The 15612-nt window shown below is 38.8% G+C and overlaps 1 protein-coding gene across 1 annotated transcript in view; it reads left to right on the forward strand.

The window, feature by feature from the left end:
* myo3a (myosin IIIA) overlaps nt 1-15612 on the forward strand; it is a 54313-nt gene that overhangs the window by 17545 nt on the left and 21156 nt on the right. The window contains exons 6-7 of the mRNA XM_014005398.1: nt 6979-7055; nt 10935-11080. Coding sequence (XP_013860852.1) covers nt 6979-7055; nt 10935-11080 — 223 coding nt within the window. The remainder of the gene's footprint in view (nt 1-6978; nt 7056-10934; nt 11081-15612) is intronic.

Raw genomic sequence — 15612 nt, forward strand, 5'->3', positions numbered from 1 at the left:
AAAAATCATATTATGGCTCCATTTAACACAAGAGGGTCAAATCCATTACTTTGAGCTGCCTGCCAAGTACATTCTGCCCCCAATTGGTTTCATTTAGAGCCTCAAACAAAATGACACAAACCAAAAAAAAGGCAGCAGATAATTATTCTTTTCATTACACTGTTTCTTGCTGGAGACAGCAAATGGTCACGGCTGTTATTCTTCCTGCGCTTTCGCTCATTTGCTTTTTTTTATTTTTTTAGTTTTCTTAACCAAATGAGGCACTTTGAGCAGCGAACCAGCGCTCCTGGACCGAGGGCTCATGATAGGCAAAGTGATTCTGACTACTTACRGCCGATGACTCACCCTTGTTTTCTTCAGGCACTGAAAAACCAGCTGCCTGTTTTCATTACAAATAAACCCCCCCACTCAGCCTGTGTGTAGGTTTGCATTTTGTCTGCTAATTGTGGGCTACTCTTAAAAGCCTTTTCTTAAACACGAAGTACAGAGTGCAGCTCTTATATGAAGAGGAGGAGGAGGGGGAGCAGGAGGAGGAGGAGGAGGAGGATTAATGGAATCACTAATATGCAGCGTTTCCACCTTTCACATCCGTTGCCACTCTTTTCTCCTTTCAGTTTTATAATACATCGTCACTGTTCATTGTGATTGTTTTAGGAATGTGAGATATTTATGATTTAGAAAAAAAAGATTCGGCACCACTTTACAATAAGGCTCCCTTTATAGATGGCTTATAAATACTTTAWAGATAAGTTATTAATTCATCTGTAAACACTTTATAAATCATTTATAAGTGTTTATATCTATTAATTAGGAATGAGAAAGAGACAAAACTGTCTGAATTCTTGCCAAGTAATGTGCCAAATCTGTTGATGTACATATTACATTTAAGGTGCTATATTAAAAATTTTAGACCAGGTTTCTACCTTGTAAACACAATAATGTATTGGAAACACATATTTTACACAAAATGTTGTACTGTAATATACATATCCACTATTATCAAAGGGAGCCTTATTGTAAAGTGTAAGCCCACATTTATTTACAAGGCTCTCTTTATACACATTTATTAATCAATAATAAATAGTGTACCTACTCTATATATGTGTTTCCAATACATTATTGTGTTTACAAGGTAGTAACCTAGTGTGAAATGTTTAATATAGCACTTTATAAAAAATACATGAACAGATTTGACTCACTATTTGACATGAAACCAGACAGTTTTGTCTCTTTGTTCTTCATTAATGCATATAAACATTTATTAATGATTTATAATGTGTTTACAGGTGAATTAATAACCTGCCTATAAACTATTTGTAAGCTATCTATAAGGGGAGTCTTATTGTAAAGTGGTACCAAAGATTCAATTGTTAATCTCTAATTTATTGGTAAAGGTTGCACTAACCCTAAAGCACTAACTCAACTATTTAGGTCCCCTAATTCTAAACCACTAACACTGAAAAAAGCAGCAAAAGCCAATTCTAAAGCACTAAAATAACCCAGTTGATGCATTCTTCAAAGTCAACATGAGACAATATTTACTGTGTGCAGAATGCTGTCACTTAGTGCCCTTGGCGGGCCAAATGGGAGTCACCAGCAGGCCACATTTGGCCCATGAGCCTTGAGTTTTGACACGTGACCTTGTAGATACATGCATATGAACAAAATGTATGAAAGCTTTCACCCTCAACTGTGAGCAATAATGTTGATCAATAACATTTATAGACCTCAGTTAGTGCTTCTGAATTTAGCCCATAAATTTAGCAAGTGCTAATCCACTAATGAATTTTAAAAAATAACAAAAGCCCTAAAGCACTAATCAGGAAATGAGTTCCCCTTTTAGTGCTTTAGTGCTTTAGGGGAACTGCGCCCACCACTGGTAGAGAGTAAAAGAGCCAAAAAAAAAGTTTAAATCTGTTTCAAATAATCAGTTCCAGCCCATAACATGCATACAGCGTCTCCATGAGGGTTTTAGTTATAAAGTACAATTTAGTAGAGTTTTATTTTAACTTTCAGTCTAAAAGATTGGTCTTCTGAAAGACTACCTTTAAAGCAAAATGTGACAAGAATAATTGAACATATTTTACCTTAACACAAGAACATTAGCACTCTAAAAGSTCACAACCAGATCACATCATAAATGAGGTTTATTTCAGACAAAACTGGARTTTAGTTTTTCCAAGTGTTTTATTTTTTTACTAAATTTCTTTTTCATTATGTTTTTATACTTCTTTTAAAGCTCCAACCTGAAGCAATAGATTGTGTGTGTTGGGGTTCTTTTGAAAAATAATAAACAATGAACATCTTACCTGTTGTAGATACTTTTTTGGAAGACTTCACTTTGAAGAAATAGAAGTAATACCTGATCAAACAGACACGCTTCTAACATGCATATCATAATAATTTTGCTTAAGTCTATGTGTAATGTAAAAATGGAAACAATGTAAAAGTTTATAAATTGCGTTTTGACAATACTGACCCCAACTTTGGCTGTTTTTTTAAAGGATGTAAGAGCACACGGTTGCCACTTTTTTACCTACTATTTTGTCTAGAATTCAACTTGCATACATCTGTGTCCTTAACTGGCTTTGCTTGTAAAATGTTCCTAGTAGAAATTAACCAATCTGCAATAAATCTGGTTGGCATGTTATGCTTCATTTACAATCAAATTACTCCAGGAACGTTATTGTCAACTGTTACCTATGGTAAAGTTGAGTTTTGTGCACATTAGGGCTGCACTAAACATWTATACATATAGTTTTCAGTGTTCACAGCATCACTATGGCAGAGCATTACATAAACCAAGGACACAAAGTGTGCAAGTACAATGTTTAATAATCAGATGGAACTGCACGTCTTTAATGTGTTGAGATGATTGAACAGAAARACAGGCGTGAAGAAAATGTGATTTACTGGCACTGATATCACAATATTTTAAACATGATTTGCCCTGGAACATGTGTTTTATGTGAATTAAAATTGGTAAAAAAAAAAAAACGTACTTGTCTTCGATACAAATAATCAAAGACTTCTATGTAAACTGAAACAAACGCAGTAATACCCTGAACGCTACAATCTGCCACTGACAAGATTTTAATAAGAAACCCATTTTCTCCACAAAAGCTGCTTCCATTGTTGCAGCTGGTTTGCTGACGGCTACAGTTCGTATCGGGTCGTTGACGTCACGAGATAAAGAAAAGACGACGTGTGTAGCAACTTGCAAAATGATGAAAACTGCGATTAAAAGCAACCGACTTGAGCTACCTCCGCGCTACTTGCGTCGTGCTGGGATTAATGGTTTTTCATGGGGAGGAGGGGTGCATGCTACACTAAGCAGCTGAAGAGATAAAGCCCCCGCTGTGACTCATCACCAACACAGACACGCACACTAAAATAATAAAAAAAGAAAAACAGCAAAGAGACAGACCAAAAAGAGCAAAGGAGGAATGAGGAGAGCCGCTCGTTCGGTCCCTCATGAATATTCTAATTGACAATGTTATCTCTGTGATGATTATTAAGTGTGCCCCACCAGGCTCCACTTCTGGCTAATGTAGTGAGAAAATACAGGGCTGCAGGAGCTTTAATAAAGACTCTTTGTGGTTTTATGTTCTCACCCACTGATACAGTACACCTCACATATACATTACAATAAACATGTTTCATTTTGACAATTTTAACAAAGTTTCATGTTTTGTTTGTGAAAACGCCTGTAAAAAATAAAAAGAAAAAAGGACAGCTTTCTCTCCACTGGATGTTAGCAGTGTTTTTTTTTGTTTGTTTTTGTTTTTGTTTTTTTTGTTTGTTTTTTTGGTCTGATGACAAACTGTGGCTGTCCTTGTATATTTCAAGCTTATTCCCATCCTGCACATGATATAATCCTCTTTGATATTTGCAGAGATATTCACAGAGCCATTTTCCTTGGGTATTTTTTCCACCCTATATACAAAACCAGCTAAGTTTTATCCCTATTCTGCTCTCACAGTAATTCAAAAGGTGCACAGAATGGGTTTTTACATTATATAGAGGCTGAAGCAGTGGGGAACATGTTGAGGATTTCATTTTGTCCTTGTTTCAGGATTAGGATTGCACACATTTCTGAAAATGAATCATATTTTAATCTTATTTACGCATTTTGTCATCTGGGAAGATGTGTTAGAATAGGTTCTCAGTCACCACTCTTTTCCACAACGCTGTTGAATCTGACAACCAACATAGAAGTGGCATGTGTGACTTAGATAAAATATAAATACATTATTATGGAAAATACCGGATATTTTTTTGTATTACACTCAAGTAAAAGTACTTTTTGATGCTCTTCTATGCTGATTTCATCCTATGTGAAGAAACTTTARTAGCCTGAGAAGCTGATGTTGGTAAATTAGCCTATCGGGATGATTACTAACAAGTCTTGGCAAATTTTAGCTCAAATTTCAACAGATTTTTGTGCAAATGTTCAGTCAGTGTAAGTGAAACTTTGTGTTCTTTCTCATATTTTTGCAGCCCTGTACAATACTACCTCAAGTCTCATATTGGTGTAACCATTTCTTTAAAAACTTCCTTCTATTTTCTGTCACTTATTCATGGTTGGGTCATGGAGACAACTGATTTAAGAGGGATATCCAGACATTTCTCTCCCTGACAACACTCTTCAGCTCTTCCTGGATGATTCCAAGTTATTCCCAAGACAGAAAGGATTGTATAATCCCTTCAGTGAGTTTTACTAAAAAACCTACAAAATTATCAGGATCCAATCATCAGGTGAGATCTGGAACAATAAATCCAAAGCTTTGTCTTTTGGCTCGGCTTTTGTTTTTCCATGACCAGTTGTGGGCAAAGTACTCAACTCTAGTACTTGAGTAAAAGTATTGATACTCGTGGCCAAATCTACTCAACTACAAGTAAAAGTTACTCGGTCAAAAATCTACTCAAGTTAAAGTACTGAAGTACTTACTTTTGAAAATACTTAAGTATTCAAAAGTACAAATTAAAGTGCCTAATATTTATAATTTATAATTTATTATATAATACACTGTTGTATTGATTTCAGAGTGATTTTACAGAACCTTGCAACTCTCAGAAACCACCTGATGTTTTGACAAAGAGCGCAACTCTGCTACAAATTTACCACCTGTAAAGACTTCAGCATGAAAATGCAAGAAATGTAGTTTATCTGTAGTGAACCCATAAGACGTTTAAACTGATATGAACTATTTTTTGTCCTAAAATCTCAAACGTCGAGCTAAGATATGGCCATGGATGCGCTGGTTTCTCTGCTTGAGTTTCTTCAACTGTCTCCATTGCTGGGTTCTGTTTGAAACGAAGGTGGAGCTCAGCTTGCAACAGTTAATGAAGCTGACATAATTTCAAATCCATCCCAGGTGTGAGCTACGACTGTGATTGGTTCCCCTTGTGAGGAACATAGTGTGGCATTTCTAAAAAGAAAAATGAAATGGAACTAATACTTTTATGTTTAAGCTAGTTATTCATGACATCCTTTAATGACCTAGGTTTTCATGACATGCTGTTCATCTGCAGCTAGAATGATTAAAGTCAGAACAAGATTTGCTAACAACAGTCATTCTTAGTTATCACTTGTGTTTATCTTTGTGTTTTCCATTGACCTTGTATCAAATCTTGCTAAGATGACATAATGGTGTTTGTTAATATATATATGAGGCCTCTCGAGACACAGTGAGTAGTGTGGAGAGACAGTGACAGAGAGAAGCAGAGGCACAGAGACAGGCCAGGTTGTTCTCTGTGTTTCCTGTTGTTGCAATAAAACTCAGCTGATCATCCCACAGAGTACCTTCATTCTTGGACCACRTATTTCTGTCTTTGTTAAATAAATATTGCCAWAACAAAAAAACAATATTTGTCTTTGAAATGTAGTGGATTTAAAGCCATAAGTACCCCCAAAAAATAATTACTCAACTAAAGTAAAGATACTCAAAAAATGTACTTAAGTACAGTACTCTAGTAAATGTACTCCATTACTGTCCACCACTGTCCATGACAGACCAGGCTGCCGCCCTCATTATTGCAGACAAAGCCCAAATCTGTAGGTCCATCTCCAGTTTACCATCACTGGTAAAGACTCCCAGGTTCCTGAAATCCTTCTTCATCTCTAGCGGAAACATTCCACTCTTTTCTGTTTGAGAACCTTAACCCCAGACTAAACACAGTTAAATCTTGCAGTCATAATCGTCTATTTTTGCTATCGGGGGAAATTTTTTTAAAATGCTTCCTTATCTGTAGTTTGTCAGTGACTGCTTTTGTCTGGAGGCTTTTGTTCTGGGTGCAGCTCTCCAACTGGCCGACTGCCTCTCAGCACAAGCCAGCTCCGGGAGTGTGTGATGCTGACGCTGATTTGTCTGGACTGGACCAAAGTCACGTTTGTGGGTCAGCATGTTCTGTATGTCAGGCATTTTCAGTACACATGTGCCAGCTTTATCTCTCTGCGGTCGAATTCCTGCCGACTTTATTTCACGCTGATGCAACGCATTTCATAGCACTGACTAATAAATCTTTGAGAGACAGTGACGCATCCCCCTGCTGCCAGTTTACATGTGAAATAATATTCAAACGCTGTTCTTGAAATGTCCAACAAAGTTGCTTGCAGCCACAAAATCATTTGTAATTCAAAGTAATCTATCATTTTGAGAAGGGGGAAAACGGTAGATTGATGTTTCTGTCTGAATACAGTATATATTTTCTTATCACTACAATGACAAATCTATCAGTGGACTACAAGGAAGTTCTGGAATCCATTTGGGCTCATATCAGAGTCCTGCTGTTTCTGTATTCACTGTTGTGCTTTTCACAGATCATCACCCTTACCTGTAACTCTGATCCTTGTATATAAAAAAGAATAAAAATAAAAACATGTCAATGATGTTGTTGAGATGCGGTGAATTATCTCCACTGAGCCTTGAGAGTGAAGCTGGAAAATGACTGAAGTGTGTATTCTCCTCCCCGCAGGTGTTTCAGCCCAGCTGACAAATACCCGTCTGAGGAGGAACACCTCTGTGGGAACTCCCTTCTGGATGGCTCCTGAGGTACGCCGACATAACGGCCCATAAATGCGCTCTCATCCCCCTCTTTTTCCACTACATTAGCCTGGAGCAGATCCCAGTGGGCAGTTCAGTCCATAATCATCAAAGAGATAACACCATCAAATACAATGTGCAGGGGGAAGTGGGATGAGCAGCCGCCATCATTTATCTCCTGTCTGATCACAGCTCACTGCAACTACACAAAATATACCCTTTACACTGAAATGGATGCATAACAGAATGACCAATTTATGTCATTGCATCGTCTTGTCACTTTATTCTGTTTTGTAGTAAAATGATATACCTGTGTCCTGTGAGGGCATGACATGCTTTGAGTATTCTGAAAATATATTTAATACTTTAGTATTATTTACTTTAGTTGTACAAAAACAAGGTAATTCTATCTTCTAAAAATTTATTTCCTATTTAAATGCACTTTGATGTATAAAAAATGTACATTTTGATCTTTTGTGCTTATGTTTATCAAATTGGAAAAGCTTTTCTAAGTTTCACATTAAAGCAATATCTCATTCCTTTTTATAGTAATCATTTAACTTCATAAAGCTATCCTAGTCAAATGCTTAACAGAAAAAAGATAATAAAACTTGAGCATGTATTAATAGAAACCAGACTTTTTAAGGTGAAATCCATTCGCAGAAAAACAAAAACTGAATAATTGTTCACTGATGCCAAAAATCTAAATCATATTGTTCATTTGAGCCTCTGTTAGGTTTTCTGATAGCTACTTCACAGAACCTTCCTTCATAATATAGGAATTATTTCAACCACTAAAACCTCTACAATTAAAACACCTACTCCTTGGATAAATGAGACCATCTGCTCTGCTAGACGCAAATGTAGGCAGGCAGAGCGTCTGTGGAAGTTATCCCGTTTAGAAGTGCACAGGCTTCACCTTAGAGAGCTTAGATTATCACTGCAGACCATGATGAAAAATGCCAGGTCTCAACACTTTGCTCAGTCTCCCGCTTTAAGAAAAACCCCAGAGCCTTATTCGGCATTGGTTTCCCCAATCGTTTCCTCTCCCACCGTCCGTTCACCTGCCAGTCCCAACAACTTTCTAACACACTTTGTCRTCAAACTTGAGATCATCAGGCGCAGCATCTCAACTCGACCGTCCCAGGCTCCATGTCACATAACACCCTTTGATACTGTTGATCACACTATTCTCCTTCGTAATCTGAAAGACATAGGGATATCCGGGGTTGTGCTGGACTGGGTCAAATCATATCTCTCAGACCGCTCTTTCTCAGTCTTATTAGGCCAGCCATTCTCTGACTYAGCCAAACTCACCTGCGGAGTTCCACAGGGTTCCATCCTGGGCCCAATTCTATTCCTGCTCTACATCCACCCCCTGAGTGAGGTCATCAAAAAATTTCCCAGACATCTCCTTCCACTTCTATGCAGATGACCTGCAGCTATACTGCTCCTTTGATGACTCCACCACTCACAAGCTAACCTCTCTCATAAATTGTGTCACTAAAGTTAAACACTGGCTGTCTGACAATTTGCTGCTCTTATACCTCAGCAAGACAGAGACCTTGATCCTGGCCCCTGAACATAAAACCCCTAAGATAAAAGAACATCTCGGCTCCTTGAGTTCAACTGTCCAGCAGAATGTGCGCAACCTGGGAGTAAATCTTGACTCAGATCTGTCTATAGATAAACACATAAAGAATTTAGTTTCCACATGCTACTTTCAGCTTCATAGTATCTCTAAACTCCGGTCCCTGTTGTCCACTTCAGACTTGGAGATGGTTATTCATGCCTTCATTTCTAGCCACATAGACTATTGTAATAGCTTGTTCACCTGTCTTAACCAGAAACAGTTAAATCGTCTTCAGCTTGTCCAAAATTCGGCAGCAAGACTCCTAACTGGAACCTCCAAATTCACCCATATGTCCCCGATCCTAGCAGAACTTCAYTGGCTTCCTGTTCAATTCAGAATCTGGTTCAAAATCCTGGTCCTCACTTTCAGAGCTCTTCATGGCCAAGCCCCAGAATACATTAAAAGTCTCATTTCCCCTTACAGCCCCAGACAGGACCTCCGTTCACAGTATGTAAATCTCCTTATGGTTCCCCTCACTCGCTTTAAGACCTGTGGTGACTGTGCCTTCTCCTCTGTGGCCCCCAGGCTCTGGAGTGAACTCCCTGTTAATCTGCACTCCCTTGATAACATTGTCTCCTTCAATAAACATCTAAAAACACACTTTTTTACTCAAGCATTTAGCTAACCATTCACCATTAATGCCAGCCTATCACCATAGTGAATGCTTGCCAACTACGTGTTTTTCTATTATTGAATCATGCGGCATATTTTTCTCTCCCCATTCTCTATGTTTTTTTGTATTATTGTATATTTTGCTCTGCATTGACCATGTGTCTGAGTCACAATTTTAGAATTTAATCTTGATTTGATGATTCATTACGTTGCTTTATGTTTTAGTTTCATTTTATTTTTCCACAATTTTTACATTGTTAATAATTGTACAGCACCTTGTGAATATACTGTATTTCTGTGAAAGTCGCTTTATAAATAAAACTTTATTTACTTACTTACTTACTTATTATTACTTTTGGTGAAAGTACAACAGAGCAGTGATTTAAACCTTGAGTTAAAATATACTGTATTGTCATGTACAGCAGCTACACTCTATGCACCCAAACATCCATCCATCCATCCATCCATCCATCCATCCATCCATCCATCCATCCATCCATCCATCCAATTTTTACCCCCTTTTTCATTCAGGGTCACAGAGAACTGGTGCCTTTTGCCAGTATTTTTTGTGCAATAGGTGGAGTATAACCTCTGTAATTCGCAAATCAAAACAAATATGTTTACATCTGGTTTGCATGCCTTGCAAATTAGTTAATATTCTGCTCCATAGTAGGCACTTAAGGATTTTWTTCTCATTTGCAAAGTTAATCAACAAAATTCTGGGAAAGGACACTGCTTCAAGCTCCAGTTGAAAAGTCCGTCAGTATCAGGAGCTCAATTTATAAACAATGATCAACACTCGAAACAGGAATAGAAAACCTCTGATTTGTTTGTTTTGCAGTTTTTTATATTTGTTTCCTTCTTTTTTTATATATATATTTTTAAATTTTTATTAGAGAAACCTGGATATTGTGGATGTTTAACTGAACCAAACCCTTAATTCTGAAGAATATTTGGTTGTGAAATCTTTAGTTTTCAGGTGAGTCGTATATTTCTGTTTAACATTTTTTTTGATGAAATGTAAGCATGAAGCTGCAGTTAGGCTCTATTAACTGCACGTCTTTCTATTTAGGGTAAACATGCCTGCGTTTTCTTTAGATGAATTTGTTTTCTTTTGCAAATTAGACTCCCTTTGAATGAAATCAGTGCAGACTTTGTTGTTTTTACAGATCCTGAAACGAAACATGAGCGTGCGTGTTTCTGCTGTGAAGTGGATGTGCTTCATGTGCATCTTGTTGATGATTTCTCATCATTTTGTTGGTGTGTTTAAATTTATGCCTCATGAGAACAGCGGACACAGATTCTATCGATGTCCGACATTTCACAATAATGGCAGGCTTGTGTGTGTGTGTGTTAGCATACGTTTGGTTGTGTGAACACATGCCTCCCACTCAGATGATTCATAGTTTAGATTGGGTACCATGTTGCCCTCAGGACAACTATAATAGACTGACTCTGAGCGTGTGCAGTGCATTGCTCACGGGGTATGATATTAAATCTTTGGTTTTGACTGAGCTGCTGGGCTCAATTTTACGTTCAGTTCAACTTTAAAAAGATATGTTTAAGGTCAAACTAAAGGTTTAGAGTTATGTGTTATCGGGTGGTAGTGATTTTGTTTCTATTTGGCAATCTGCTCTTTGCAGGTGATTGCATGTGAGCAGCAGCTGGACTCAACATATGATGCCCGCTGTGACGTCTGGTCCCTGGGCATCACTGCTATCGAACTGGGAGATGGAGATCCACCTCTGTCTGACCTCCATCCAATGAGAGCCCTGTTTAAAATACCAAGGTAAAATTGTATCACATCCTTTACAAAAACTCACATTTATCAGTTAGATTTTTTGAGTTGATTTTCCTCTTGAGGTAACAGATGACCAATCAGTCACACGCTTGTACTGTAATCTGTGTAAATAATGTAATGTAATCTGTGACAATAGAGCATAAACTACCCTGATGCATCTCAGTAATCCAGGTAGAAAAAAATCAAAAAGAAAAAATAAGTAGGTATGGGTTCTTCTTTAGTGAAACATGTCGTCTCTCCTCCAAGAGACTTCTTCAGTCTGATGAGTTTCAGATGAAACCCCTCCCAACCCCCCACCCCCGTCTCTCGTCTTTTCCTGCAGCGATCATTTTAAGTGAACAATCAGCTGTTCATTTTATTTTTGTTCATTTTGTTAAACTTACAAACAGATTCAGTGACACAAAAAGTTTTTACTTTTGAAATTATTTCAGCATCAGTTGGTGTTTCTCTTCATATGAATCATAATTAACCATTAAACAGCTGGAAGAGGTGAGACTCACGTGTCTTACTGCGCATGCCTGATCAGGAAATCTTTGATCCACCTGATGGGTCTAGTAAGCAAACCGTGAACGTGCATTATTCCCAGATTATTTACACCTGACTTGAATGAACCTCCCTAATTGAGCGCGGCTTGGTGTTAGAGCAACTGATTACGGCTGTTTACAAGTTGAAGGCTAGTTCAAGCTCAGCTTACTGCTCGTATCCTGAAATTAGAAATCTGACTTTTGTGAAATAGGTCTCTACAGGTGGGTCGGTGGGAAATCCAGAGCTGTAAAGGAGGAGGAGCTAGGTGAGTATTTGTTCTTGTGGATGAGATTAGAAAACAACTGATTAACAGGTTCTTTCTCACAGGTGCAGAGAGGGAGCGGCTYGGCGGAGAAGGTCCAAGGTGAGGAGGTGAGTATTTTACAGGTGATTGGTCGGAGGCAGACAGGCAGCAGTGGCTCTCAGGTAGGTTATCGGCAGGTTCACAGTGAGGATAGTCCAAAGATTACTTCAGGAGGTCTTTGCTCTGTACACAGGTAAGTTAACAAGCAACAGAGGTTTAGCAAAACTCAGGTAAGTTAATCTCTAAAAGGCTGAGGTGCTTCACCCAAGAGCAAGCGATGCATCAGCGAGGATCTTCTTCCAAGGACTAACCAGGCCCGACCTTGCTTGGCTTCCAAGATCAGACGAGATCAGGCACAGACAGGGCAGTATAACTCAGCGAGGATCTGATCTTCTGAAGAGAAGAACCCATGAGAGCTGAGGATTCAAATCTGCTGCAGCTGCGGTGGAACTGGCGACCAATGAGAGACCAGGCAGGAGCAAAACAGGTGACAGCCTCACAGAATGCCTCAAAAACTATTCATTTAAAAGACTTATTGATCTGTTCAGTTAGGAAACTGTGCAGCTGTGATTTAATTTCACCTGCTTTGCAAGTTGCAGATTATTCTTCTAGATTGGATCTTGTCTGGAACACAGAACATGTACAGGATTTACATTTTACTCGTGGCGTTGTAGCTCAGCAATGTGATTTAGTTAGAGCTGAGTCTGGTGACAGGTGATAGATCCAAGTAATCCTGGCAACCCTGCAGAGGTAAAACAGGTACAGGAAATAAATAGATAATGAATGTGTCACTGCTGGTACTATTGGTACCTGCAGTCCATTCTTGTTGTAAAGTTGGACAGTTTAGCTCCTCCAACATGACTCATTTGTATGATCTCTTGCATGTGAGTTTAATCTCCCTCTCAGCACCGTCTCAAGAGATTTAAGGAAGAACTAAGACATGTTTATGAGCTGGACAAGGTTATAAAGAACAACAATGTGTCAGCCTCCTTGGGTAAAGGTTGATTTTCAGTTCTTCTTAAAACCCAGGAGCAGGACCTGGGTTCTTGTTTCTGTAAAAAGAAGAAAAAAAAAGAGAGAGAAAAGAAAACTCGTACATTTCCTAACAAAGTGTCAGAAACTGCCTGGGAACAGCTTAAAGAAATATAAGGTAATAAAACATAAAACAAAAAGGAGCAAAACAAAGATGATCTTAACAGAATCAGACACAGAACCATGAAATACAAAGTTGTGGTAACAAGAGCAATAAGCTAATCAAACATGTAAAACCAAGCAATAACAAAACAACAATACAGAAACACCAATACRTGTTATCCTCAATGATCTTAATGGAATAAGGGAGTTTTTCCTCTGTTGCCAATGTGCTGCTCAGGATGAGAAACTGTGACAAAGTGAAGGTTCATCACAATCTGCTGGTTTCTTTTGCTTTATTGTTTTTTTGTGTACAGTGCTCTGAGATGACAATTGTGACTTGGCACTATATAAATGAATTGAATTGAATTGAATTAATCAAAACTAGTTACATTTCCTGACATGTATCACAAACCCGCCCATACAGACCAGTATTTGCGCTTTGATTCCCATCACCCACTGGAACACAAGTTAGGAGTCATCAGAACTCTGTACCACAGAGCAGACAGTGTCCCCACAAATACAGGAGCCAGGGAGAAAGAGAAATCACACACAAGACAGTCCCTGGAGCAGTGCGGTTATCCTGACTGGGCTTTTCTGAAAGCAGACAAGAAACCCAAACAGGATTCCAGCCAAAGACCAGCTGAAAATGAAGACCCTAAACGCAGACCCAAACCAGTCGTCATTCCACATGTGGCAGGAGTTTCAGAGAAACTGAGATGTTTATTCTCTAAACGTGACGTCCCAGTGGCTTTCAAACCCCAAAACACGTTACAACAAAGATTAGTTCACCCCAAAGRTCCAGTTCCCCGGCAAAAACAGAGTAATACAGTATATGCTGTTAAGTGTCAGGAGGACTGTGATCAGTTATACATTGGGGAAACAAAACATCCTCTGTTCAAAAGAATGAGCCAGCACAGACGAGCTACATCGTCGGGTCAGGACTCTGCAGTTTTCACTCATTTACAGGCCAGCGGTCACTCTTTCAGGGATGAAGATGTTCTCATCCTTGAAAGAGAGGAACGTTAGTTTGAGGGAGGAGTAAAGGAAGCCATCTTTGTGAAGAAAAACCGTCCATCATTAAACAGAGGTGGAGGCCTTCGTGTCTATTTGTCCTCCTCCTACAACGCTGTTATTGCAAGTATGACTCAGCCACCTGTGAGCAAAAGGTGTGAATCAGGGTCCCAACGATAACCAACACAAAGAAGGAGAAAGGGACAAAAACAAGGGGATGTTTAGCCCCGCCTGCATTCACTACATTCACATAACAYRACAGGTCAGGTGATGGGGCACATGACCCTCTATGAACAATAGAGACAATCAAGCCTATTGTTAGTGGATGGCCCTGTTTTGCATATGACTAACCTGTTTGTCAAGGTGGAGGCAGTGAAACTCAGACTGAAGAAGTCTCTTGGAGGAGATACGAAACATTTTACTAAAGAAGAACCCATCCAGAGGACGGACCTATTTTTTTTTCTTTTTGAAAACTAGTTACAGTTAATTCTTACTTTGACATAAGAAGTTGGATTAAATATAACAAAATGTAAAAATTCTCATCCAGATTGCTGTTAGGTTCAATCAATATCCTGTACTGAATTGCAACAAATTATACAGAATTACTGTATTGACATCTAAGGTTGAACGAATTAAGGTTTTGCTGACATTTGTTAATTTTATTTCTTTACAGTAAAAATCCATATTAAAGGAGGTTATTGTGCAAAATTAACATTTTTTTTTGCTTTATGTCCTGTTACAATGTCATTCCCTCATCAAAAAACATGCTCAGAGTGTTTCTTTGATTCATTCATGCATGTTTGATAAATCCTTGAATCTCCTGTGGTAGCCATGTAGAGCTGCCTAAATACTTGCTGGTACAAAGCACCGCCTATTTACACAAAGCTCCTCCCCTGGAGGTCAGTGTGCAAACAAGCTCCCGTCCAGAACTCCCCTCCTCCAAAGCATCGTTGTGAAGATGTGCTAAAGTGGGAGTGTAGGACATAGTAGGAGGTTCTTAAAGAGCCCCCAACCCCACCCTTTAAYGTTGAGGCCATCACACAATGCATCGAACAAGCAAGATTTTCCTTCTCACTTTTTTACACTGATGCAGCCCATCATAGGTGAATGTGATTTTATTATGTGACTGACAGAATGGAATATAAAGACACACTGATGTGTCGTGTTTGGCCTACAGGAAAGTCTTTTTCTGAACTTTTGTACAAGTCACCAGACAATATGGTCTTCTCGTTTTTAAAAGCTTGTTTTTACTACTTGCAGGAGTTTATCTATCTCTCAGAGCCTCCCAGGCACTGATCACATTCTTCTGGTGGTGGCGATGATGGTGGTGTGTGTGGAGGGAGGGGGTGCAGTTTGGCTGAGAGCACCTTTTCTTATCTGTTTTTTTTATTGTAGGCTGAAGGTGATAACTAATTGTTTATTGTCTCCTGACTCAAGTGTGAAACCTAAGCATTCACGGTCACTGTCAGCCTAACAGCACTTTGTCCTGATGTACACACACACACACACACACACACACACACACACACACACACACACACACACA

This window comes from Austrofundulus limnaeus, unplaced genomic scaffold, assembly GCF_001266775.1.
Source record: "Austrofundulus limnaeus strain Quisiro unplaced genomic scaffold, Austrofundulus_limnaeus-1.0 Scaffold30, whole genome shotgun sequence".
Lineage (NCBI taxonomy): Eukaryota > Metazoa > Chordata > Actinopteri > Cyprinodontiformes > Rivulidae > Austrofundulus > Austrofundulus limnaeus.